A 26,893-nucleotide genomic window follows, 5' to 3' on the forward strand; every position below is an offset into this window, starting at 1 on the left:
GGTAGGCTAAGCCAGAGTACCAGCAAGCCCTACCATTTTAGCAGACTCCTGTGCCTGCGGGCATGTGTATTGGGGTTGGAATGCCTATCTCTTTATCTGCATGGGTGTGGAAATGAATGCTCCTCTGGTTCTAAATGAATGCAGGGGTGTGGGCCTGCAGGAGAACAGCAGGGAGACTAAGTTGTTCCTCTCCCTCCCCTGCCCTGCCCTCCCCTTTCAGAGCTCCCTGAGTTCTTTGGCAATGGGGTCCTAGCAGATTTCTTTGATCCTATCCTCCTTTTTCTCCTTCTGTTTAAGGAGCAGTAATTGGTTACTCCCTGTTACCTTCCACCCCCAAAACTTGAGGGCTTCTCACCAGAGATTTGGGGAAGCCAACACTGATCCAGAAGCAATCAGCTCACACAAGCTCAGTATTGGACCAAAGGTTGTGTGGTATATCAATGATGGGTAATTTATTATGTCAGAGAAAAATGCCACAAGTATCCCTTTTCTAATGGAGTAGGTACACTACAGCAAAAATTGCTGTAAAGTGAATTTCTGGCAAGACCTGTTTCACTTTGAGTTTTTACTTATAAAACCATGGCTATGTTTTGCTAGAAAAAAGAAAAGAAAAAAAGATTGGCTCCAGGTTGTAATTAAACCATGTGTTTTAAAATAAACCACATATTTTTATTTATTTATTTATTTATTTTTGTTAGAGTATAATTGCTTTACAATGGTGTGTTAGTTTCTGCTTTATAACAAAGTGAATCAGCTATACATATATATATATCCACATATCTCTTCCCTCTTGCATCTCCCTCCCTCCCACCCTCCCTATCCCACCCCTCTAGGTGGTCACAAAGCACCGAGCTGATCTCCCCGTGCTACGTACGCGGCTGCTTCCCACTAGCTATCAGTTTTACATTTGGGAGTGTATATATGTCCATGCCACTCTCTCACTTTGTCCCAGCTTACCCTTACCCCTCCCCATATCCTCAAGTCCATTCCCTAGTAGGTCAGAGTCTTTATTCCCGTCCTGCCCCTAGATTCTTCATGACCATTTTTTTTTTTAGATTCCACATATATTTGTTAGCATACGGTATTTGTTTTTCTCTTTCTGACTTACTTCACTCTGTATGACAGACTCTAGGTCCATCCACCTCACTACAAATAACTCAATTTCATTTCTTTTTATGGCTGAGTAATATTCCATTGTATATATGTGCCACATCTTCTTTATCCATTCATCTGTTGATGGACACTTAGGTTGCTTCCATGTCCTGGCTATTGTAAATAGAGCTGTGATGAACATTGTAAACCACATATTTTTAAACTACAATAATAGGATAAGAGGGTAGGTCCACATCCTTTCTAAACTATAATGACAACCCTGTGCTGGACCGTCAATTTGCTCCTACCTTTCACAGCTTTACATTCTGCTCTTTGTTTCATTCAATTTTTTATCTACTGAAATCTCCTCCTCGTGAACCTGTATTTATTTAAGAGCTTACTGCCCTATGAGCCCAGCAAACAGGGGTTTTTGAAAACTGGGAGTTTGGTTACTAGGGGGTTTTTTTTCCCCCGAAGCAAAGCTTAGTCCGTGGAATGAACCCTCAGCCCCTTTTCACATACATTGCCTCAACTGATGCTCAAAGCAATTCAGGAAATAGGTAGGGCAAGTAATATCCCCATTTTGCTGATGAGAAAACTAAGGCCGAGAGATGAATTGGCTTTCTCAAGATCACACAGTTAGAAAGTGAGGGCAGGAAATAGAAACTTAATCCTATAATTCTGCTTTAAACAGGCGAATTTTCTGTTTACTAGAAGGCTTTCTAAGAGACTTGTGCTATCAAACCATACACAAGTTGCCCTTCAAATTCTAAGGAAAACAAAATTATGGTAAGTTAAGTATTTCAAATTTTTCCAACGTGTGTATTAGTTTTAGGTTAAATTCATCCTAAGTAGATAGAGCTGCATTTATTTTCTCATGCAGTCTGGAAACTCAGCACACACTTTATAGTACAGTGGAGCTCTTTGTATAGTCTGCGTGTATATTTGAAGGGTTATGGGGACTCATTCAACCATTTGTAATGGTTACAGAGGTGTTTGGTTGTTCTGTTTTTATTTTTGTGGCCAACTATTGGTCATATTTCCAGTTTCATTTGATTTGGGCTTCTTGACCATCCCAATTATAATACTATTATCACAAAAGAAAAGATTTTTCTGGTTTCTGATGTAGTTTTAGGAACATGTTATAGAGAAAAGGGAGATCTGAAAATTCTTCATCAACTTATTTGCCTCTATCTAGCAGACGTCTCTGCTTCATCCTATTTTAATACTTATTAGCATTCCCCAAGGGCAAGGGAAAATACGACATGTTTAAAGACAAAATTACCAATTTCTCTCACCACGATGATCATCAAATTAGTACACTGTGCCTGTATTCCCCCTTCCACCCCTAATTGAATATGCTAGCATTAGGGACTCGTAGCACATTAGAAGTTGTCTACGAGAACCTAGTAAACTGTCCATTGCCCACAGACCAATCAATAAGGCCACTTTAATTGTGGAACAAGAAGGAATCTTCCATCTTTTTAAGGTCTAGGATGTGCTACCCCTTGAAATGCCTTTTGTGACTTAATTTATTAATTCTGTTAAGCGAGTTTCTATTAAATAGTACCTGTTCCAGTGAAAAGATTGGGAAAATTGAGATGAATTGTTCCAGTATCAATGAAAACGAAAATATTTTCTGCCCAGAGTAGCTCTCACTGCCCCTCTTCAAGTGGGTTTGTGCTTCTGTTGATACTTTCAGGGCATTATTCAATGCAGAGAGGCAATATAAGCTTGGTAGAAGAAGCAGAGGATTTGGTATCACCAAAATTGGCTTCACCAGTTGCTTACTGTGTGAATTCAAGCAAATTCCTTACCCTGTCTATATTTCAGTTTCCTCATCTGTAAGATGCAGCTAATACCCACCTGTTAGGGCTGTTTAGAGGATTAAAGGAGACAGGTTAAATGAGACGGCACTTAGTATGTGTTTGGTGAAAAGAAGGTTATCATTATGTTTCAGAAGAGAAATGTGAATAAACAGGTAGAATGGAGGGCTGCAGAGCCTTGCCTAGCAAGAGTTAAACGTTAGCACTCTGGGAGGTGTCTTGCCAAAAATTTAAACATGCTGACAACAGCCAATGGGATGGGTGTGTGTGTCTTTGCAAACAAAACATGTAGATGCATGTCTTCATGCCTGGGCTGGCTGCTTCAAACACTGATTATAGCTTAAGAACTAGAAAATAAATGTGTTTTCATTTGGGTGTTGAGGGCGAGACTCTGATACTGCTTCTCAGCTATGGCAGACACTGAGAATTTGGGGGGTTCTTTCTTTGGTAGACACCAATCACCTATTATTATTATTATTTTTTTTTTGGAAGATGGGAAGGGTCACTGGCTGTGCTGGCGAATTGTAGATGATGCTAACATTATCAAGCTGAACCAGGGCTTCCTGGGCCACCAAATGGATCTGTATATCTGTATAATATGAGTCTTTATCTGCCGACTTTAGACCTACTCTTCACCTGCCGGTGTCCTTTCTCCGTTATTTACTTCTGCAGACAGCGCTAGACCATTAGTGCTGTTACTAGGAGAGTGGACTGTAGGGCTGTACGGATGGCTGTTTCCGTTTGTCGCAATAGAAGGAGCACAGAACTGATGGGGAGGCCCTGATACTCACGCTGCCACTGACCAGCTGTGTGAAATTAGCAAGCCTCATTGACTAGCCGCTTTGTAGCTTGGTGCCCGCCACCTACTTCACAGGTGTATCGTGATGCTCCGAAAGAATGGTGAAAGGAATAGTGTTCTGAAGTTTCTTAAGTAATCTGCCCTTGGGGGGTATCTTCGTTAGTTTCCTGCTTACCACATATTTCATGGCTAGGGAGAGATCCCAGCTACTTAGGCCAGAATCTGTTAAGTTCTTACACCCACTCCGCCCTGGCCTCATAGCTGAGATGGGAACTCCAGCTGAAAAGTAGGGACAAATTGTAGAATTCAAGCCACCTGGTCCCTAGGCTGGAGGTCAGGAATTTCTGCTCCCCTTTTCCCAAAGGCCACAAGGGATGTTTCGGGATGGCAGCAAAGTCTTTTAATCCCATTTTGCCCCTAATGAGACTTGGAAGTGGCCTTCTCAAGGATTCCCATGTGCATATTTAATTCTGTATTTTCATTCATTCCACAATTGTGCTTTTTCCACACAACTATGTTTTGAGGGTCTACTGCACACCAGACACTGCATCTCTCAGAGATACCAAGGGCAAACAAAGTCAGTTGAGCTCCCTACCCTCTCAGACTTTCCAGTCTAGTGACAGAAACAGGTGCTGAACATCTCCCAAGATGGTCCGAAGGTATCTTAATCCCCACCTCTCCAGAGGTGAACTCTCATCTTCCACCCAAAACTTCCTCCCCTAAGCTTCCTCATGTCAGTGAAGAGATCCACTCGGTCGCCCAATCAAGAGACTCGGGAGTCCTCCTTCACACCTCCCTGTCTTACCCACCAATTCCAATCTAGCATCAAGTCCTATCATTTTTAGCCTCTGAAATATCTCTTAAATCCATCTTGTCCCTGTCTTCACTGCCAGGAACCTAGTTCAGGTCACCATTATTTCTCTCCCAGAGATCACAACCTCCTCCCTGGGTTCCCTGTCTCTGGTCTTGCTGCCCCATCCACTCCCTTCCACTTGTGATGTGTCCAGAGGTGATACTGTATGAACTTGAGTTAGTCCCTTTCCCTTTCTGGGCTTCAACTTCTCCATCCTGAACTGGATGATTGCCTAAGTCTGGTGCAGCTCTCTTTTCTGTTGTTCCGTGATCAGATGTTTCTTGCTCGTACTCTAGTGCAGCCATCCAGACTTCCAAAGAAGATATTGATACACCTGGCCCTCTGGCTTCTTGGTGTGTGTATTCATTCATTCATTTCTCCATTCAGCAAACATTTACTGAGCACCCACTGTGTATGAGGCACTGTAGTTAGCACAAGTGATTCAGTGGGAAGTAAGACACAGGCCCTGTCTTAAAGGAGTTCAATCTCTTGTGGGGGGTATGGACACAAATAGACAATCTAGCCCATTCTGTGGAGGGGGGTAATCATGAAAGTTTCCCTGGAAGAGCTGATATCTTGGTTGGAGCCTGAATGATAAATAGGAGCTAGCCAGGAGAACAAAGGCATGTACAAAGGCCCTGAGGCAGGATGCTGGGAGAGACTAAAGCTAGACTGGAGAATGGCAGACCAAGTGGGAGGCTGTGGCAACACTCTAGGGGAGAGACAAGGAAGTCCTAAACTAAGACCATGGAGGCAGAGAAAAATGGACAGGTTTCAGTTATATTTTCAAGGTGGAATTGACAGTCCTTGCTGGTGAATTGGATGTAGAAGATGAGGGAAAGAGAGAGGTCATGGAGGACCCTTGGGTTTTTGGCTTTATCAGCTTTGTAGATGGACTGCTATTTACAGAGTTAGTTCCATTAACTCAGGAGGAAGGATCTGGTTTGGGGAATGAGGCTGGGGAAAAGATGATTGGTTCAGCTTTAGTCTTGTTGAGTTTGAGTTGGAATATCCAGGTGAAGAGGTCTGGTAAGCCATTGGCTATAAGGATCTGACACATTGAGAAGAGGAATCTGGTCTGGAGGTTCAGACTGGGGAGTCATTAGCTTGTAGATGAGGTCCCTTTGAGGAGAATGAGCAGACCCTGAAGAGCTGAGTGCCCAAGAGATCCAGGACATCAGTGCTAAGAGGGGAAATACTCTCCCAGATGTGGAGTGCCAATTCATTCCTGGGCACACATCTCTGCCCCAAAGAGAGTTTCACAGTGTTGTCTGTGCATTGCCCACTTATACTTAAGAGAAGGAGCATTAAGTACCCAATTATAACGTCTCCATTTTACCATAAACATGCCGTAAAGAAGAGAGGAAACAGATACGTTCATGCTATCTCCCAGGTGTGTTACATTCACTGACTCAAATGCTCCCAATAACCCTACACTAGAGCTATTATTTCTTGGAGCCCTTAGAAACTCAGAGTGGTTAAGTCACTTGCCCAAGGTCACATAGCTATTAAATGGCACTAAGATCTGACTCCAGGTCTGTCCTACTCTAGAGCCTGCACCATGATACCACGTAACAGCACTCCACCACATCCTGCAGTATAGCCAGGTCCTTAAGAAAGCCTGTGCACACCGCTTTTCCCTTCTGTGCTTCATAAATATCATTTGCATCCCCTAGCTTAACACTTTGCTCTCCATTAAAATACAGATCCCCTGGGGAGAAGTAAAGCTCTAAGTTGTTGTCAGTCATTTATGCCTCAGTGGGAATGAATTTCAGATTCTTCCTTAAGAACAAATTTTAATTTTATGGGAGAAGGACACTGGAACCTTGAGGGAGGGATAAAAAGGCAGAAATGGGCTTCGTAATGAAAAGTCATTCCCCTCTTAGTTTCATAGTTCTACATGGTTGGAGGCATGTGCTGTTAAGGTTCTTAGATGTTATTTCTGCATATGTGTACTGCTTTATATGCAGGCCCATTTCTGGGTCAGCTAACCCAGTAATCTGGGGCTGGGGTTCGGGTGTGGTCTGATCGAAGGTGAAATTAAACTACACACTGGGGATTTCCCTGGTGGTGCAGTGGTTAAGAAGCCACCTGCCAATGCAGGGGACACAGGTTCGAGCCGTGGTCCAGGAAGATCCCGCATGCTGCAGAGCAACTAAGCCCGTGCACCACAACTACTGAGCCTGTGCTCTAGAGCCCGCGAGCCGCAACTACTGAGCCCGCGAGCCGCAACTACTGAAACCCGCGCACCTAGAGCCCGTGCTCCACAACAAGAGAAGCCACCACAATGAGAAGGCCACGCACCACAACGAAGAGTAGCCCCCGCTTGCCGCAACTAGAGAAAGCCCGCGTGCAGCAACGAAGACCCAACACAGCCAAAATAAATAAATTTATATATAGTTTTAAAAAGCCAGCGTTGTCCCAAGCACTATCTAAAAAAGAACCACTACACGCTGATCCCAACCCACTGTGGTCAGCAGGAGGCAGCCAGCCTGGGCCTTAGGCTCAAGTCCCAGCTCACTCTCTTGAGAATTAGACCCTGATGTGCATATTTAAAATACCGAGCAGATGGAGGCAGGAGAGCTTGTTGGAAAGACTTGGAGGAGTCCCTTCTGCCCTGTCTGGGTCTATTTGCCAAAATAAATGACATGTATCAGGGCAGGGCATTGGTCCAAGCCCATTGAAATTCTGCTAGCAGTCCAAACAGTGATGATGTTTCAGATTGGTTCTGTGAAATGATCAGTTAGGAAGAGAGAAATGATGTGTGAGCATCTGGCTACTGCAGCCTACTGATGGGGACAGTCCCAGGGGCGGGCCTGGGGTGAGGGGGGGGCAGCCTCAAGGACCCCCCCAGGACATCTGCCACTGGCAAACAGGGAGAGAGCCACACGCTGGCAACGGGTGGTCTAGTTTGAGTCCCATGCTGTTCCTCACTAGCTACGTGACCTAAACAAGTCCTTCCCGTTCTCTCGGCCTCCTTTTTTCCCCGTGTGTATAAAATAGAGCCTGGATGGAACGGTCTCTAAGGACCCTTCTTGCTCCAACATTCCGTGACTTCTCTGACACCGGTTTGATTTCTTTTTCTCTGTAGTGGGAGAGGGAGAGGCCCACCCACCCACCTGCTTATCTGTAGCCTCTGTGTTCTCACACTGCCCTCTGCTGGCCGTTATGAAAAGTGCCACCGTTAGCTTGTTTGGAGGAAAACAAGCGAACAAACCAAAAAAAGCACTTCATCACTGATTTAGTATTAAGCGTCAGCAGTCCACTGGGCAGGGTGACAGAAAGCCTGTGCATTGGAGACGAGGGAAAAGATCATACAGCTATAGGCACAGAGTAAGCATAGCTAGAGATGGCTGACAGAACAGCCCAAGAAAGAAATGTCTCTCTCAATTTTTTTTTTTTGGCCATCTTCGTCTGTTCACGGTGCTCTGTGCCACTGTATGAAAGAAGGGACCTCAGTGGATAGGAAGCCTCCTTGTCTCGTATCCTAGGACTGCAGGCTCCAGAAGGGCCTGGTACCACACTAAAGAGGAAGTTCTGGGCCAACAGCGCCTCAGAGGCCTTAAGACATCCCGCAGGCCCTGCTTCTGTCTGAGAGGTTTCTAGCCGGGACCAGCCCAGAAGTACACCTTCCTCCAAGGGGTACCGTTTCAAATGCCCCTTTGGAAAAAGAATTCGAATTCAAAGAATCCATGAGCTCTTTCAGAGACTCACTTTAAGCTCTCTGACTGGAACGGAGGAGTCATCTGTGTGGCTATGGTAAATTCAGCCTGCCCTCCCAGCCAAGAGAGAGGGAGCGGGCCATGGAAGCCTGCCTTTTCTGGATGGAATCAGATTTCCTGTTAAATCCAGCCAGAGAATTGCCTCACTCCTATGTCTCTTTGCTTATTCTTGCTGAGTGTGCACTCACAAAGGCAAGAGACCAGGTCTGGAGTGTGCCAGCCCCTATGCCCACACCAGGCACTGCTCGGGCTCTAGTGATGTGAGCGAGATGGGAATTGGGCCACGCCACAGTCTGCCCTCTCAGTAGCTGTTCAACGGTTTATCATGCTCTCACCTCCCCTCCCTTGATGCGCGAAAGCTTTGGGCAGGGCTCAGATTTGGGTCAAGCATTCAGTGCCCTGACTGCATCTCCTTTGCTAGTAATAACATGGTCTCGCCAAACCTATCGTGCCTCTCATCCTCCCACCAACCAGTTCTTTCCTCCCCCAACAGCTGGTTCTTATCTGTCTCCCTTGTTCCAGCCTCAGGCAGCCTGCCCTGGCCTCATCCTCTCTCTCTCTCTCTCTCTCACACACACACACACACACACACACACACACAAGCGTGCACGCGCACATGCGTGGGTTCTCCTGAACACTTGTTGATGAGTTTCAGCCCTGAAACACTGCCTTCCTCCCATCCCTCCTGTGTCCCCAAACCTCTAAGGGTTCCCTATTTCCTGCCACATCAAGTCTTCAACTTCCCTGCCTTGCTTTCCAGGCCTACTTCAGCTGGGGCCCACTCAGCCTTTCCAGTGTGGCCCATGACTCCCCTGAGCCGTGGACAGAATGTAAGCATTCCACAAACCCTCCATGGCCAACCCTGCCTTTGTGTTCCCGCAGCACTTCTGCTCCATTCCGGACTTGAACTGTTTGCAATGGTTTTGTGTACATTAGTCTTGAAAGCTAGGCCCACATTTTAGACTTCTTTGTTAATCCTCAACCACAACCCAGCACTATTTTTTTAAGTGTTGTTCTTTTACTTTTTAGTTGTGTGTGTGTGTGTGTGTGTGTGTATATACAGCGAAAATTTATAAGAGTAATAAATAAGAGAATCATTGTAAACAGAAGTCCAACCAACAGGAGGTAAGAGCATAAAAAGCAAAAGTTAACCTCCCACCCCATCATTCTCAGAAATAAGCCTGTTAAGCATTCTGCAGCCTAGCACCCTCTGTAGGTTGCGTGTTACGGGTCGGGAAAGTTTGATTGGTGGGTGGCAGCCGCAGAGAATTGCATCTCCTTGGGAAGAGCATCTTTTACTTCTTTGCAAGAGTCCCGGGTCTTCGTGGGCCTGATTGACATTTGCGTCTCCAGTACGTGAGTCTAACCACTGCATAAAGCATCTGTCCTCTTCTCAGCCCTTTCAAAAGTAAATCTTGAAGGTGAATATTAAAGGGCATGTTTAATGGACTTTTCTCAGAATTTTGCACAGGTTTGTAGGAAATTGCGGACAGTCGGTAAAAGGGGCTAAGGGGCAGAGATGGAAGTGTTTATGAAAACAGGCTTTCTACCTGATACGGTGTTGTGTTCTCTGAGAGTTAATGCACATTACTAATGGTTTTCATTTTTCTGCCAAGAAAATTCAGTCCCTTCTGGGATTTGTTCTAAACAGACTAGCCGGCCTCTGTTGCACCCACTGGGGTTAATTCTCTATCTCGGTCAGCTAGAAAATGTCAGCCTGAACTCTCAGATTTAATTGTTACAGACACTTTATCACCAGGGCATTCAAAATCCTCAGGCTTCTCCCTCTTGCTATCATAATTGATACTTGATGGATATTCTCAGGCTTCTTGGATTTTACACATTCAACACTGTACAGGTGGCGGGGGCGCAGGGGCATAGAGAGGGAGCAGATAAACAATGTGTGTGTGTTCGCTGTGAGTGTCTGTTTCTAGTTGCAGTGCTGGGGTTCTGGGAACTGCCGTCAAAGATAAGCTGACAGGTTGGTCAACCGTGGGTTTCTGGGTTCTCCTCCCTTTGGCCCACCGAGGCAGTGTTCTCCAGGCACAGCCATTTCCGGGCTTCACTGCAAGCATGCGGTTGGCCATTTGGACATGGGTCCGAAAACGTCCTGATGCTCTCCAGAGTTCTGTTCTTTCACTCTTCTGATGGCCTAGCATTAACTAGGAAGAGGACAATATTATCCAGCCTGAATAACTAATCTCCTAAGAAGTACAAAGTTGAAGGATCTTGGCGCACATGAATCTTATTAAATGTGCTTATAAAATATGTTCTATCCAAATAAGCTTAGCAGCCCCTAAAATAGCCTGTTCTGATCCGTGTCTGGAACTTTGACATGCTTCATAGGTCTCTAAGCCAAAATTATTTAGTGAAGTGATGACAGTGTTCTTTGTGCATGGGAAAATGGGAAGCGGGGATGGTAAGTCCTCTGTTGACTAATCGTACTCCTTCTGTCCATCTTAGGGGCGACCAGGACCAATTGGAATTCAAGGTCCAGTGGGTCCTCAAGGATTTCCTGGCCCTAGTGGTTTATCAGGGTTGAAAGGAGAAAGGGGCTCCCCAGGACCTCTGGGACCGTATGGACCAAAAGGAGATAAGGTAAGAACACCAAAGCTTGATTTTTCCTTTGACTCATGGGCTGTGAGTGTGAAGGTAAAAGGTTCTAAATCTCAGTTCTGTTTATTTATGGAAAGGATACTAATCCCAGATACCTTGGTGCCAGGCTACATACTTTAATAAGAGACAGGCTGGGTGTTGTGCTGCTACAGCCCATTTTTGGAGAGATTCCCATAGCCAGCAAGTCAGAAAGTGCATGTATAAGCTATTTGCTAGACAAGTGGGCTGACCGTGGTGGGAAGTCATGTGGGTTTGAACTGGGCACGGGTCAGGAGGCCAATCAACAGGGCAGCAAAGGAATCCAAGCAAGGGGAACGGGATGCAAGGGGTCAGATGCTTGGAAGCCAGCTGGGCCACAAATATAGGGAAAGAGATGCAAGAAAGATTGGTCATGTCATGGTGGCTGGCTGACTGAGGTTAGCAGTTCAGTTTATGTTATCTGCCGATTTTAATCACCTCCTATTCACCCCATTGGTGAGGGAGGGATTCCTGCTCTAGGGTCCTGGGGATGGCCGAAGATATGACACCTGACATTGGACAGAAGAGATCAACAACAGGTTTATTAGTCACATACACTCACAGCACAGGGGAGGAGGACATCACACCCCATGCAGGGCCACACAGGGCTTGCGCTCTGGAACAGAATGGGCCACAAGGGGCTGTGAGAAGCAGACTTTTGTCATGTCAACAGGGTGAGTGCCCCTTGATTCTCGAGGGAGAGTATGACTGGCTTGTTTGAAAAATTCAGTGGGCCAGCAGGGGACGGAAACCCACTACTCAGGAATAAGCGAGAACTGCACCTGGTCTATTTAATAAGAAGGGTCGTTTGCCCAAGAGACCTTATCTTCAGAAGCAGAGTGGAGAAATGAACCTTTGCTTAGGCCATTTGAGGCCCTCCCAGTTTTCCCAGATGTCAAGGCAGCATGTAATATTGAGCCTTATTTTTAGGTCTTACACCACGTTGTCTAAGACAAGAACTGTCCGAGACCTTAGGTAGAGGCTAGTGATTGCTTGGAAGTGGAATAGGGAGCAAGGTGATGCAATGTGGGGAGGGAGGTACAAAATACTTCTTAACGACTTAGGTCATGAATCACATGAACAAACCCACTTCATCTAATGGAGATCAGTTATATCATCTCTTACATTCCTCTCCCTCCTCCTTTTCTTAGGGTCCCATGGGAGTTCCTGGCTTTCTTGGCATCAATGGGATTCCGGTGAGTGTGTTCAGAGAAGCATTTTTGAAATTTATTTTATTGAAGTATAGTTGATTTACAATGTTGTGTTAGCTTCTGGTGTACAGCAAAATGATTCAGTTATACATATATATACATTTTTTCCATATTCTTTTCCATGATGGTTTATCACAGGGTACTGAATATAGTTCCCTGTGCTATACAGTAGGACCTTGTTGTTTATCCATTGCACAGAGGCATTTTTAATACAACCTCTAGGTTCTGCCTCATAGCTCAAGCACTTTGGCCTTAACAACATCCTGTCTCAGGCACACGTGCTCAGGGTCAAGTGTTGAGATGTGCGTGGTAAGGCTTAAAGGGCAGTGCTCATCCACAGTTTCCTTGGGATTCAGTTACGGGCAGAGCTAAACCATATGGTTGGGGGATGCAGAGACATGTGCAGGCATAAAAGACCATCAGTATCTTAGACAAAGTGAGTTAGGTCTTATGGCTTGAGGGGAGCTTTCATTGGGGATGAGGGACTGGTGTGAAGATAGTGCCACATTAGAGCACATACATCCTCATTATAAGAAAATTAAGGGGGTTCATGAAATTAGATAGAAAAATACTTAGTGATACCTTAATACATTTAATTTTAATAATTTCTTTCTTCAGCCTTATTTCAGAGTGAATTTCCCTTTAGTTTTTTTTCTTTTTGACTCTTAAATACAATTTTTAAAGGTTGCTTTTTATTTACAGTTATTACAGCACATTGGCTATATTGCCTGTGTTGTACAATACATCCTTGAGCCTGTCTTACACCCAATAGTTTGTACCTCCCACTCCCCCATCCCCTATAGTGCCCCTCCCTTCCCCCACCAGTAACCACTAGTTTGTTCTCTATATCTGTGAGTCTGCTTCCTTTTTGTTATATTCACTAGTTTGTTGTATTTTTTAGATTCCACATATAATTGACATCGTACAGTATTTGTCTTTCTCTGTCTGTCTTATTTCACTTAGCATAACACCCTGCAAGTCCATCCATGTTGCTTTAAATGGCAAAGTTTCGGTCTTTTTTATGGCTGAGTGGTATTCCATTGTGGTATATATATATATCACGTCTTCTTTATCCATTCATCTGTTGATGGACACTTAGGTTGCTTCCATATCTTGGCAATTGTAAATAATGCTGCTATGAACATTGGGGTGCATGTATCTTTTTGAATTAGTGTTTTTGTTTTTTTCGGATATATACCCAGGAGTGGAATTGCTGGGTCATATGATAGTTATATTTTTATTTTTTTGAGAAACCTCCGTACCGTTTTCCACAGTGGCTGCACGAGTTTACATTCCCACCAACAGTGTAGGAGGGTTCCCTTTTCTCTACATCCTTGTCAACATTTGTTATTTGTGTTCTTTTTGAGGATAGCCATTCTGATAGATGTGAGGTCATACCTCATTGTGGTTTTGATTTGCATTTCCTGATGATTAGTGATGTTGAGCATTTTTTCATGTGCCTGTTGGCCATCTGCATTTCTTCTTTGGAAAAATGTCTATTCAGTTCTTCTGCCCATTTTTTAATTGGGTTGTTTGTTCTTTTGATATTGAGTTGTATGAGCTGTTTATATATGTTGGATATTACCCCCTTATCAGTCATATCATTTTCAAATATCTTCTCCCATTCATTAGCTTGTTTGTTTGCTTTGTTGATGGTTTTTACAAAGTGGCTACTCCTAAGGTCACTTGGAGACAGCCTCTTCCATTCATCCTGAGGAACTGGCTTTGCTAGAGATAAGTGGGGAGTCCGGAGCTTGCAGACATCTCCTTTTCCCATTCCATCCAGCTCAATCCCTTAGTTTCTCCATTTTCACCCAATATCCCTACTTATCCTGCCACTGGAGGTTGCATGGTAACATTTCTCCAGCCTCTAAGATACAGTATTTGGAACTTACTGCTATCACTTTTTAGTTATATCCTTCAGCACTTCTCTATATATTTAATCTTTAGCCTGGACTGTGTTTGCCTCTAGCAGTGGTTTTCAACCTTAAGAGAAGAACCAAATCTTGTGTAGAAGCTCAGCATATATAGAACAGGAAAAAATGGAGCTCCTCCATTTGAGGGAAGTCCTACCTCATGCCTTTATCTTTCAAACAACCTCTAAGGAGTTCTTTTGAATCATATCAAAGCAGTTTGGTAAACTTTTGACTTAACAGCTTCTTGTGTTACACTACATAATCATCTAGTATCAGCTAAGGGGGTTCGAATTTCTTTGTGCCAATCTATAGGAATTTCTTGAGTACCCGCTATGTGCTAACACTCTACTATGGGAATACAAAAAAGGCATATGGCTCTACCCTCAAAGGTATTATCATCTGATTCACTTTTTCCCCAGATCTCATATACATTTGTGGATTTAGAGAATAGAAGGCTCACTTACCTTGTATTTGTTATACGTATCAACAAATCGGCCATCATATTTCTGCCTGTTATTCAACTGCAGAGTCTGAAAAATGCCCAGGAAGGGGCCAGTGGGGAAATAAGTGGATGGGGTTGGCCACCCTTTTACGCCATCCCCTGGCATTTTCTCATGTCTGTGTTCTATGACCACGTCGTCCAGAGTCTCCACTCAGAATGTGTATCTTGTGGGAACCAACGGGTGAGGGAAACTAGCAAACTGGAGGCCACCTCTTCCATTCATCCTGCAGAGCTGGCTTCACCAGAGATGAGTGGAGGATTTGAAGCTCGCAACAGTACTATACCCTTCCTCCCGTAGTCTCTTTTTAATGGGGGCTGGAAGGAAATGAATCCTGTGAAGCAGAGGCTGATTCCAGTTCTGAGCTGGAGCCCACCCCAGAGTCCAGCTGGACACTTCTGCCTCCAGCTTGTGGCCAACAGAGCCAGAGGGCTTCTAGAAATTGACCACTTCTCTTTGAGGGCTTCGTTGCTTGGGAGAATGAGTCGCAGCTGTCCAGATTCCTCCAAATGAGTGCGCTGCTCCCAGTAGAAGTCCCCGCTCCCTTGGCCCGTAGCTTGGCCCTTCCCTTGACCTAAGGTTGCACACTTTTTCTTTTGACTTTCAATCGCTTTAGCTTCAGGCTCCAAGCCTCACTTACTCTAAGAAATTATTACCCCCTGTTCCCTCCCTCTCTTCCAGCTATTCATGATGTATTAATGAGCACCTCCTGTTGACAGCTTACCTCTCCTTTCCATCTCTGTTCTTCCAGGAGTCTTTGGCGTCTGTCCCACACACTCTAGCTCCTTATTACATATGGTGCGTGGTATTTATTGACTGTCTTGTACGATAGCCTTATCTAGCTCCTTGAAAGCACGGAGTCTGTCTTCTGCTCCTCTCAGAGGCCTCAGAGACCCCAGGGCTAAATTCAGCATAGAGCAGGAACTCCAGAAATATTGGGGGGACTGAGTCCAACCTCTAGTGCCTATAGAAGCAGCAGTTCTCAGACTGGCAAGACTCCCTCAGACAGAGGAAAACACAGATACCCTCAGCCCAGTCAGACTAATGATTTTGCCCAACTCTCAGCAGCACTTTATTAAGCCATTTGACTAAAACCAACAGCTTCCCTAAAACACATCTTACTAAACTGGATCACTGCACAAATCTGGTTTCCCCTCTTGATATTGGCGGACTGCTCACATCTGTGTCACTGGTTTTGGTCCCAGAACTCCATTTTTGCTGTCATGTAGACACTTTCCACATGAATGAGCAAGAGCATCCAAGTCTGTGCACTAAGGGGCACGGCCACCAGTTGAGAGTGAACAAACAAGCAGTCATAAAGATATTCAACATTAAAACAACGTGGACGAGGGGCGGTAGGGCTGTGGCTTTTAATGATATCACAGCTGTGAGTTGGGCTGTTGGCACCCACGAGAAATGTAGGTTGAGCCAATGTTTTCAGTTCAAATAAGTTGGAAGCAGAAGTTTTCAAGTTGTCCTTTGCAATTTATGTTTAGCTTTTCCCATGGAGTCAATCTCAAACATTTCCCCGCCTAGAGACTCATAAATGAACACACGAGGTTTGTATCTTCAAAGTGACCACATACCACTCACCAAATGGAAACTTTTCCTTTGCACTCTGGGTTCTGAGGAACAGTGTTTTTCTGGAATACAGCAGATCCACCTATTCTGTGTGTTCAATCCCCTGTGATTATATAGAACCGTGGTTTTCTCCCTCAAAGAGCTGCATTCCCTTGGAGAGCTGGCACACACATATGTAAAGTCATTATCTCTACCCAGAAAGGGCAAAACCAAGGTCCCAGGGCTAAGGAAGATCCCTAGTACTGAGCCAGCCTGTTGTCTTGTCTTAACTCATCTCTGTTACCCAGTTGAGAGATAACCCCTAGCAAACTTGGCCGGGACATTTAAAAATGGTGATTAGGATCCCAGGAAGAAATAGACACTCTACCTGAAGGGGTCGGCTAAATAGAGTTAAGTGAAGGGCTTATTTAAAGGATGCAGGCGGGGTTAAGGGAAACAACAGTGCAGGGTGAAGCAACCAGCACAAAGCTGTTACCACCCCTAGTCCCAAAGGGGAAAGGAGGAATGGTAATACTGGAACCCTGTAAGACCTGGAGCCATGGAATAACAGTTGCCCAGTGGGAGCTAAGATTATAGAGAAATGTGGCCACTGCCAGAAATATAGCCAAGGAGGGAGGGCATGGGAGAAATAAACAATCTGTGTTCGTCCTTCTCGTGCTCTCCCATCTCCTGCTTGTGCCTCCCAGTGACCAAATATAATTGGAAGACAGAGGGAGAGGGAGCCTAGACAGTACCATCCGTGAAGGTCAGCCTCCCAAGGCACAGATCTAGGGAAGGTAGAGTGTAGATCTTCAGGGCAAACAGGAATAGCCATCTCATTTGGTAATAAGATGTTGATGACTCTAGTAAGCTGTCTCAGTTTCCCCAGTGCAAATAAAACTCCTCACCTGAGTCTGGAGAGGCACAGCTTATAACAGGTTTATTGCAAAGATATGTTTATTGACCACTCCTCTGGACTCTGCATTCCATAAGTCCAGCAGTCTAGACTCATACTCTTGCATTAACATATCATCTATCTCCTACAACTATAATAGCAATGACAATGAAACAGAATTCTGTGGAGCATTCTCACAATAAGCATTTGACAAAAGGTTGTTTCCTCTAATAATTTGAAAAGTTGATTTTTGAACACATGGCATGTTTCCCTCAAATCATTAAATATATACACATATATATTATACATATATGTATATACTTTTTAAAGCCAAATATATATTTTATATATATTTTAAAGCCAAAAAATATATATGTATATACATGTATATGTATGTGTATGTGTGTGTGTGTGTGTGTGTGTGTGTGTGTGTGTGTGTGTGTATATATGGCTTTTAAAAGTGTGTATGGGAGGGTGGGAGTCTACCTTTTATTGACCCATCTAGATTTTTGGTCTTTCAGGTCATCTCTTTGTTCCATACCCAACACACAACCTGCTTTTGATAGATTGAAAAAGATATATTTCCTAAAAAGAGGTAGATTCTGTGCACCAAGAAAGCACAGAATTATTGAATTCAGACACCAACTGTATGTGAATGATTACTGATTCCCCAGCAAAACAACTGCCTCAGTAATGAGTATGAAGAAGAGAAGATACAGTTCCTTGACTGAAGCAATAGCATGACGTGAGATAATGACAAAATAAGGTTCAAAGTGTGGTTCTTCCTTGACTTGTTTATTTTTGACCAAGCAGCATTCAGGAGAGGTGGTGCTATGGAAACTCCTTCTGCTCTTGACCAAAATCCAGCCTCATTTCCCATGCAGAACTTCCAATACAGAAAGCCGTGCCAGGCTGCCCAGGTTCCAGTCTGTTCTGAGGAATTCCCAAGGCCTGGCATGATTCCCTGTTGGTAGCAGTCCAGCTGCCTGGCAGCTAAGCCCCATCTTAGTACATCTTTGTACTGAAGGAAGGTGAAGTTGCAGCACCCTGTGTAGCCCATCTCTTCACGTTTGATCCCTTTGGTTTCAGCTTGGATCCTATTAAAACATCGATCTTTTGGGGAGGGGTAACACTGAGCTGTCATCAGCCACCTACACCTGAGTATAATGAACAGCGATGGCAGCAGAGGCGATGGGGCAAAGGGAGTGGGCAAGGAGCCAGAGTTTGACAGCATCCTTGACTTCTCTCGCTGTGGAGCTTGGAGTAGCTGAGAGTCCTGTGGCTGACTTGATCCCTTCTTTCTCTTTGAACAGGGCCACCCTGGACAGCCAGGACCCAGAGGCCCACCTGGCCTGGATGGCTGTAATGGAACTCAAGGAGCTGTTGGATTTCCAGGCCCTGATGGCTATCCCGGGCTTCTTGGACCACCCGTATGCTGTCAGATCTTTGTACATTATTTCAAATGTCTTTGCTTGCCTCCAGGTGTGCCCTATCTTCTGCTTCTCTGGAGAGCTCGTTAAGTAGCTGAGGGGCAACCACTGCAGACCCTTGTCCAATGCAGGAGTCTGTGCTGGTAGCACCACAACATTAAAAGTCTAAAGAAGAATACCAGTTTCAGGGAAGTGTACACATGCTACACTACTTAGGGTTTGGTTTTTTTTAATGATGCTTTTAGAGTTGGCAAGATTATGAAAAGACTGTAGTAAATTTTAGAGCAAAGTACACACTTGGGCTATTTGACATTTTCCCACATTAGACGATATGGGGAGATGCAGTACTTGGAAGGCCTACATGGGATCATGGGAGCACTAACAGTGACCCAAAGGGCTTGGCAAGCTTGGTCTCTACCAGCGATTCTTAACCAGCGGCGATTTTGCCCTGGCCCCACCCCCGGGGACATTTGACAGTTATTATTGACACTTTTGGTCTTCATAACTGGGGGTGTGCTACTGGCACAGGATAGCCCCCCATCACAACATCAAGGAATCATCTGTCCCAAAGTATCAACAGTGAGAAATGGTTGAGAAATCCTGCTCTACACTGACGTAGTTTTCCCTCTTCCCACCCGCTCCCCACATCACAACCCTCAGTTCTGGGATTGTTAAGACGTTTATTGGATCTTGGTGTCATCACTTTTATTTCATTCCATTCATCCAGATAGAGCTCAAATATTGGGATCTAAAAGATCTCTAGGGCTTCCCTGGTGGCGCAGTGGTTGAGAGTCCACCTGCCGATGCAGGGGACGCGGGTTCATGCCCCGGTCCGGGAAGATCCCACATGCCGCGGAACGGCTGGGCCCGTGAGCCATGGCCACTGGGCCTGCGCATCCGGAGCCTGTGCTCTGCAACGGGAGAGGCCACAACAGTGAGAGGCCCGCATACGGCAAAATAAAAAATAAAAAATAAAAAAAGATCTCTAAAAGATACCATGCCCTTGCAAGGCTACTTTTATGAGTGGCTGAAAAGAGAAAAATAACACATTTCAAGCCCATTCTCAACCTCATTTGAAATAATCTAAGAGAGTAAGGGTGCTGATGTGATACATTTCGCTAGAAATTATACGATCTGTTGGACTCCATAGCTACGTGAATTAATTGGCGTTTTACTGGAAGAGAATTGCCTTCAGTGACCAAGTTGTGGGTGTGAGTGCATACGTGAGAAGGTGAGACGGAGAAAGCACAAGCGCCAGATTGGCATAAGGACCTTCACAACTAAGGACCAAACCAATATGCAGCAGGGAGTGGGGGAGAAAGATGTATTACCAACATAGTATGAGCTGGTTGAGTCACAGAGGCCTCCAAACACTGCCATGGCAACAGGGGAGGAAAACAGATCACATCTGCGTTAAGACAATGGAAATCCAGCAAAGTAAGGAATCACTGCCCCCAAGAGGGAGAAAAGGAATTTTGAGGTAATAAACAGCCCCTGACAGCCAAAGGACCAGGGTAAAACCTAGTCCTGTCCCTAAACCTCTGCTTAAGCCTGAATAGGAACTTGGGTGTGTATTTTACTAAGCTGAACCTTACTAACCCTGCCGAATACTGAATGGATACCCTTTGAATCTTCTTTGATGAAAGTAGTGGCCGTGAGAATAAGGGGAAATTGGGAGTGTTAGGCAAGAAGCTGGTTTGCGCTTCTGGAACCACATTGTACTTTTATTATACCTATGGACCTTGAACTCAGGAATCCATCGTTCAATCAACGCTTCAGTCCCCAGAGCTTAGCCCTACCCCCAACACTAATCCCAACTTCCGCTTAGGTATAGGGATATTGATTTTCCCCAGGAGGCCAACATCTAGCAGACATTAGGTGGCATCTGCCACTGAAAGTCTGGCTGACTGGATGGGTTGGGCATACTTTGAACTGTTTTCCATGTTAACAGTGAGACACACCAGCCTCTTAGACAGGTGTAGAAACTGAAGTTATATGGTAGAAGCACAGGATGGAGATGGTTTTGTAGCTATATCTTAGACCAGGCGTCTGCAAACTGGCCCATGGGACCCTTGTCCCATGGCTTGTTTTTCCATTTTTAAAAGACTGTGAAGAAAAACAGAAGAATATGAACCAGAGCACAGATATGGCCCACACAGCCTATATTATTTACTATCTGGCTCTTTACAGAAAAAGTCCACTAACCTCTGTCCTAGACCTAGTCCCTGTCAGTGACTTGTACCTGTGAGATATGGAGCAGGTGAGCTATAGGCTTATAAACGGCATGTGTATTATATGTGGATGTTCAGATTGGTACTCTGAATAGATTCAAAGTCTACTTTCTAATCCCTTTACAGACTTCTGACTTGGAGGCTGGGGGAGCAGGCATGCAGCTCTGAGACACAGCACAGTTCAGGGGACGTACTTTGCCCCTTTAGCATGGCCAACTCTGCCATAGACTAAGCCACATGGTTTCAGGCTCTTGCTTTTCCATCCTCTGTCTGATCAGATCACACTATTAACAATACTGTGTGTGTGTGTGTGTGTGCGTGCGTGCGTGCGTGCGTGCGTGCGTGCATTTCTTCACAAAATTTTCTTATTTTGCTCAGGGGCTTCCTGGTCAGAAAGGCTCTAAAGGTGAACCTATCCTTGCCCAAGATAGTTTCAAAGGAATGAAGGTAAGAGCCTCTAAGGCAGACAGCTGAGTAGGCTATAAGCTGAGTTCCCCGGGATGGAGCCCCACATCCAATGAAAACATTTCCAGAACTAGCATCTGTGTCTCTATTTAAGGAGCAGACCAAGCTGGATTTTAAAAGAATCCAGAGCTTTTTGTGGTGGAAACATTGACAAATGTTTGCAACCATACTGTCAAAAAGATTTGCTTTGTAAGATCTAGGCCAAAAATAGGGGACAGATCAGCAAACAAACTGTTTGCATGGGCGTCATTTTCCTTGACAAGCCGAGACATTTCCTGGAGGCAGATACCTTTAGTCTACTACAGAATCTTTGATGTCTGCATACCTTGGTTTGAAGCCATGTATGTCTCTGCCCATCTTAACATGGCCACCAGCCCAGGATCATGGCTCCGCCCTTTTCTGTACCTGCATGCCAGCCATCACCCTCGCTGGGCCCCTGGCTATCTACGGAAGTTGCCCATCAACCCTGCAGCTGGCTGGAAACGTTCATCTCTTCCTGGAATTGACAAGAACCTTTTGTATTCTTGTGGCTGTATTCTTGACGTATGCTGCCTGGTTTCCTGTGGGCCTTCAGTAAACTCTGGTGCCAAATGACTGACCCTAATCCCTTGCAGAGTGGGAAGGGAGCCCATCATTTCCCTGGGAGCAGACGGGAATCTATGTGTGCAACATCTGAGGGGAAGATGCGCCCGAGCTCACTCAGCTGAAGATGGCATCTTTCTGTCTTCCACCCATGCACAGAGCCAGAAATATTGGAAATCACTTTGGAAGGCAGTGGTGGGTGTGGGTAGCTGAGAACTGAAGAAGGTACAGGGTTTGGGTTCTTGGCTATAGAAGCCATAGCTGAAGGTGGAATGTTAGACTTGGAAAGGACCTCATGATTGTCAGATTCATGTTGCTCATTTTACAGATAGAAAAACTGAGGTAGCCTGAGGCTATGTGACTCGCTCACAGGCACAAGCCAGCTTCCCGAGGAGCTAAAACCCAGGCAGTGCTCTTCCCAGGTTGCAGAGAGCTGATTTTTCACTATAAGCCAAGCGGGGTAAGACTAGCAGGTGTCAGAATGTGACCATTGTTGTAGCAAACGTTGATTAAATGGTTTTGCCAAAAACCAAAGAGACCCTGGACCCAGCGGAACACAGCAATTTCCACAAGATGGTTATAGTACAGATTCCTACGGTGACTTAAGATGCTGCAAAGTAATTAAAACGTAATCAGAGACTACATGCTCTATTGATTCTCCCTTGAAATGTCTGATTTGCGTTGTATACATATGGGCACAGATTCTCTGGGGATGAAGGTACACTGGAAGGTAGCTTTGCTTTCCTCCAGAAAGAGCAGGAAAATCACCAGCCCGCAGAAGCAGTTTCTAATTGATAAGTTCCTAGCAAAGGTGAAAATTAATTAATCCAAGTAAAATATGAATTCCTGTTCAACCAAGGCTATAATATTTTTCTTCTAGAGTCTAGATTTTTCTTAGGAAAAAAAAAAGTAGATGGTTGAATCTCTCCAATTCATGCATTATTTAAAACACAAGACCTTGACAGAGGAGGCCCAAGCTTCAGTGATGCGTTTTTATGCCTATTGCATCTTAGGTCAGTTATCTGTGAAATACCACAAGCTTAATGTATTCATCTCTTCAATGTCCTGCCTTTGTCTGTTTCTCAGGGGGAGCCTGGGCTGCCCGGACTGGATGGAGTCACTGTAAGTTGTTAACTATGTGTTGAGCTCCCAATGTTTTTCTAGTCAACAGTACCAACGACCCCTTTTCATTCCTCTCTACGGTGTTCGAAGGTCTTTGTAGAGCTTCTCAAGGACAATCCAGAGAGGTAAAGTAGAATAGATCACTCTATCGACATTTGCCAAATGAGAAAGTACTGAGAGGATGGACTGTCTACCTCCAGTGACATGGCAGGCTGGCTTTCAGACCTCTCGGCCAGGGACCTGCATCCTCCCTGGGATGTATTAGGAAAGAATTTTGCCTGGCATTTGGCAAGCATTTATTAAGTGTTTTCTGTGTGTTCAGAGTACTGTGGGTAAAATAAAAGAAGCAAAACACTCTTCTTTAAAAGGTATTCCACGTAGAAATTTTTTTTAGGGACTCAATAAGAGTGAGTCCATGAAAGGCCATGAGTTGTATTAATAAGAGCTTTGTTTTTCCTTGACTTTCCACATTGTCATCATTTTCCTTTGAAGTGGCTTCATAAAGGCCCCTTCTCTCCTCTTTTCCTGTATCATGGTTCCTTCCTTTCTTCTTCCATTCCAGAACAGATACTGAGCAGAACAGATACTGAGCAAAGGGCTAGGAGTGATCCCTGAGACAATTCAGACACGGTCTCTGCACACACACACAGCCACCTCCCACCCCAGGATGTGAAAAACTAGTAGGAATGTGGCGTAAGGATTCCACTGACATCATCAAGAAAGAGATGCTGTCCACCTAAGGCTACATCATGAGAAACTTTATATCTAAGAGAAGGTAGCCTCTGAAAAGTGTAGGTGACATTTAGGCTGACTGGCAATGGGAGGAAGCTTTCTAAACAGAGAGAGTAGTGTGAGCAAGCGCACATGTAAACAGGGATGAGTGAGGACCAAGGGCATAGAGGTCTCCTAGAGTGAAACAACATTGGCTTAGATGGTGTGTTACCTAATTCTGTAGAATAACATCCAGTGTATTTGCTGCATAACTTCTCTTAGAGATGCCTTTCCCTGCCCCCAGAAGTACAGTGTTTGCATATACAGACATGATAAATAAACCACTTAGATTTGGGGAAGGGGGAGGGTTCCTGGCTGGATAAGAGAGTTGTGATCAGTAAGGAGACCACAGGTTATGAGTTATTGTCAGAGCAATGTTCTACTCTCATATATTCCTGGGGAACCTTTGAACCCCTACTTTCTCTCCCTCCTAAGTCTCAACTTCACTTAGCCTCTCCATCCCTTGCCTAAGCACATATCACCTTATTCCTGCTCCCCAGCTTTAACAGGGCCATGCATTTTCCCATACCATCTTTCTCTTCAGATTTCGTTCTCTTGCTTTCAATATTGTCATCATTCATTTCAAAATATTTTCTAGTTTCCCTTCGGATTTTTTCTTTGACCCATGGAGACTTGTGGCGTTTAATTTCCCCAAATTTGTGACTTTCCAGATATCTTTATATTATTGATTTCTAGTTTGATTTTATTGCAGTTAGAGAGCATATTCTGGATGATTTCAATGCTTTTATATTTGTTCAGTTTTATTTTATGGCCCAACCTATGGAACTATCTTGGTGAATGTTCCATATGTACTTGAAGAGACTATGTATTCAGCTGGTTGGGGCGAGTACTGATGTTAAAATCTCCATCTAGGAACTGTGACAGGGCGAGAGAGAGTCATGGACATATACACACTAACAAACGTAGTAAGGTAGATAGCTAGTGGGAAGCAGCCGCATGGCACAGGGATATTGGCACGGTGCTTTGTGACAGCCTGGAGGGGTGGGATAGGGAGGGTGGGAGGGAGGGAGACGCAAGAGGGAAGAGATATGGGAACATATGTATATGTATAACTGATTCACTTTGTTATAAAGCAGAAACTAACACACCATTGTAAAGCAATTGTACCCCAATAAAGATGTTAAAAAAAAAAAGAATAAAACAGGAGATATCAGTACAGACCCTGCAGGCAGCAAAAAAAAAAAAAAAAAAAAATCTCCATCTAGAATCATGAATTTATCTATTTCATCCCTCCCTCAGTAATTAATAGAACAACTAAACAAAATATAAACAGACCTAATGGATCTTCTTTGTCCTCACTGATTTTTTAATCTATTTCTCCTTACAGTTCCATCAGTCTTTGCTTCATGTATTTTGAAGCTCTGCTAATAGGTGCATACACATCTAAGATAGATACAGATATATACATTTTCTATTCCTTCCTGATTCAGTCTTGGCAGGTTGTCCATCTCTTCCAGGTTGTCCATTTTATTGGCGTATAGTTGCTTGTAGTAATCTCTCGTGATCCTTTGTATTTCTGCAGTGTCAGTTTTTACTTCTCCTTTTTCATTTCTATTTCTATTGATTTGAGTCTTCTCCCTTTTTTACTTGATGAGTCTGGCTAATGGTTTATCAACTTTGTTTATCTTCTCTAAGAACCAGCTTTTAGTTTTATTGATCTTTGCTATTGTTTTCTTTGTTTCTATTTCATTTATTTCTGCTCTGATCTTTATGATTTCTTTCCTTCTGCTAACTTTGGGTTTTGTGTGTTCTTCTTTCTCTAGTTCCTTTAGGTGTAAGGTTAGATTGTTTATTTGAGATTTTTCTTGTTTCTTGAGGTAGGATTGTATTGCTATAAACTTCCCTCTTAGAACTGCTTTTGCTGCATCCCATAGGTTTTGGGCCATCGTGTTTTCTCAGTTTTTAACTATCATGAATAAAGTTGCTATGAACATTCTTGTGCAATTCTTGTGGATATACTTTTTTTTGAGAAACTGCCATACTTTTTTGACCTTGATAAAAACATGCCTCTCTAGGGCCCACAAGGAGCACCCGGATCTCCAGGAGCTGTGGGACCCATAGGACCACCAGGATTGCAAGTAAGAACCAGCTAAATCTACCACGTGTTCACAGCATTCACGTGAATGCTTTCCCTACCAGGCCGTGAAGTAAATGTAAGCCCATGAAATGTAAGCCCTCCTAGCAGAGAAAGGCAACTTCCATTCTAGGAGGTTAAAGTGAAGCAAGCTCTTGTAAGGAGCTATTTGTTATCTTCTTTTATCAGAGTCTCTCTGACCATCCACTCTGTGCCTCCAAAGCCTCCTAGTCTAGCTCAACCTAAAGTATAGCCCAAGGATGGCTAATACCCGGCACGTTTATTGTGACCTTCCACTCCCCTTACCCACGACAGACATTGCTAATTAGTCACACCATTATCACCCACCCTGAGCACAGAGGCAGCTTCAAAATCTTTCTCAATCCTTCACCTTGGAGAGCTCTTCCCACCTACCTATTTCCCATCACTGGCTACAGGAAGAGCATAGCCAGTCATCTGTGTGGTTCTGGGAAATCCACATCCCCAGATTGTTCTCTCTCCAATGTGTGAAATCCCACCACCACTGATTACTTTGCTTTACTTTCACCAAAAGTCATCATTTAAAAAGTGCTGGCCTAATGGGGAAAATGACACATGAAGTCTTCACTACCTTAGCATGAATGTGGTTATCAGGTCAACTGGGGAAATTTCAAAGGAGATTTTAAAAAAAGGAACCCAGGGAGAAGGAGCTAGAATCTGCTACACCAAAGCCAGACCACACCAAGGGGGTGGGGGACTTATCTTCAGTGACTCTCAACATGCCTACATTCTTCGGGGCTGAAACTAAAAAGCGCTCTTTCCTTTCATTTTAAATCTAGGGTCCTCCAGGCCCCCCTGGTTTCCCTGGTCCTGATGTAAGTATACTTTGTCTTGGGGCATTTGACCTCCTACCGCTAAGTACTCTAGTTTCCCCAGAGATATTCTGGTCTGGTTAAACATACTTTCTGGTAAAAAAGACTGCATTCCAATTTAAGTTCCTGGAGGTTGTTTAGTAATTGATTTTGTTTTTCCTCCCTACACCCCTGTGCCTCAGGGGAATATGGGGTTAGGTTTCCAAGGAGAGAAAGGAGTCAAGGTAAATAAATTTTGGAACATACGCTCTGCAGTCCATATGCTCCTAGAAATGTGTCTAGCTGCACACATATGCCTGCTTGTGATAGGGCTGCATGTGCACGCATAGGCTACTGTA

General features: G+C 44.3%; 1 protein-coding gene across 1 annotated transcript in view; it reads left to right on the forward strand.

Moving 5' to 3' along the window:
* Positions 1 to 26,893, forward strand: part of COL4A6 (collagen type IV alpha 6 chain) — a 158,298-nt gene that overhangs the window by 81,310 nt on the left and 50,095 nt on the right. Inside the window, exons 3-10 of the mRNA XM_070044659.1 lie at positions 10,756 to 10,890; positions 12,078 to 12,122; positions 18,322 to 18,438; positions 21,048 to 21,116; positions 22,803 to 22,838; positions 25,646 to 25,708; positions 26,523 to 26,558; positions 26,738 to 26,779. Coding sequence (XP_069900760.1) covers positions 10,756 to 10,890; positions 12,078 to 12,122; positions 18,322 to 18,438; positions 21,048 to 21,116; positions 22,803 to 22,838; positions 25,646 to 25,708; positions 26,523 to 26,558; positions 26,738 to 26,779 — 543 coding nt within the window. The remainder of the gene's footprint in view (positions 1 to 10,755; positions 10,891 to 12,077; positions 12,123 to 18,321; positions 18,439 to 21,047; positions 21,117 to 22,802; positions 22,839 to 25,645; positions 25,709 to 26,522; positions 26,559 to 26,737; positions 26,780 to 26,893) is intronic.

Source organism: Globicephala melas, chromosome X (assembly GCF_963455315.2).
Source record: "Globicephala melas chromosome X, mGloMel1.2, whole genome shotgun sequence".
Taxonomy (NCBI): Eukaryota; Metazoa; Chordata; class Mammalia; order Artiodactyla; family Delphinidae; genus Globicephala; species Globicephala melas.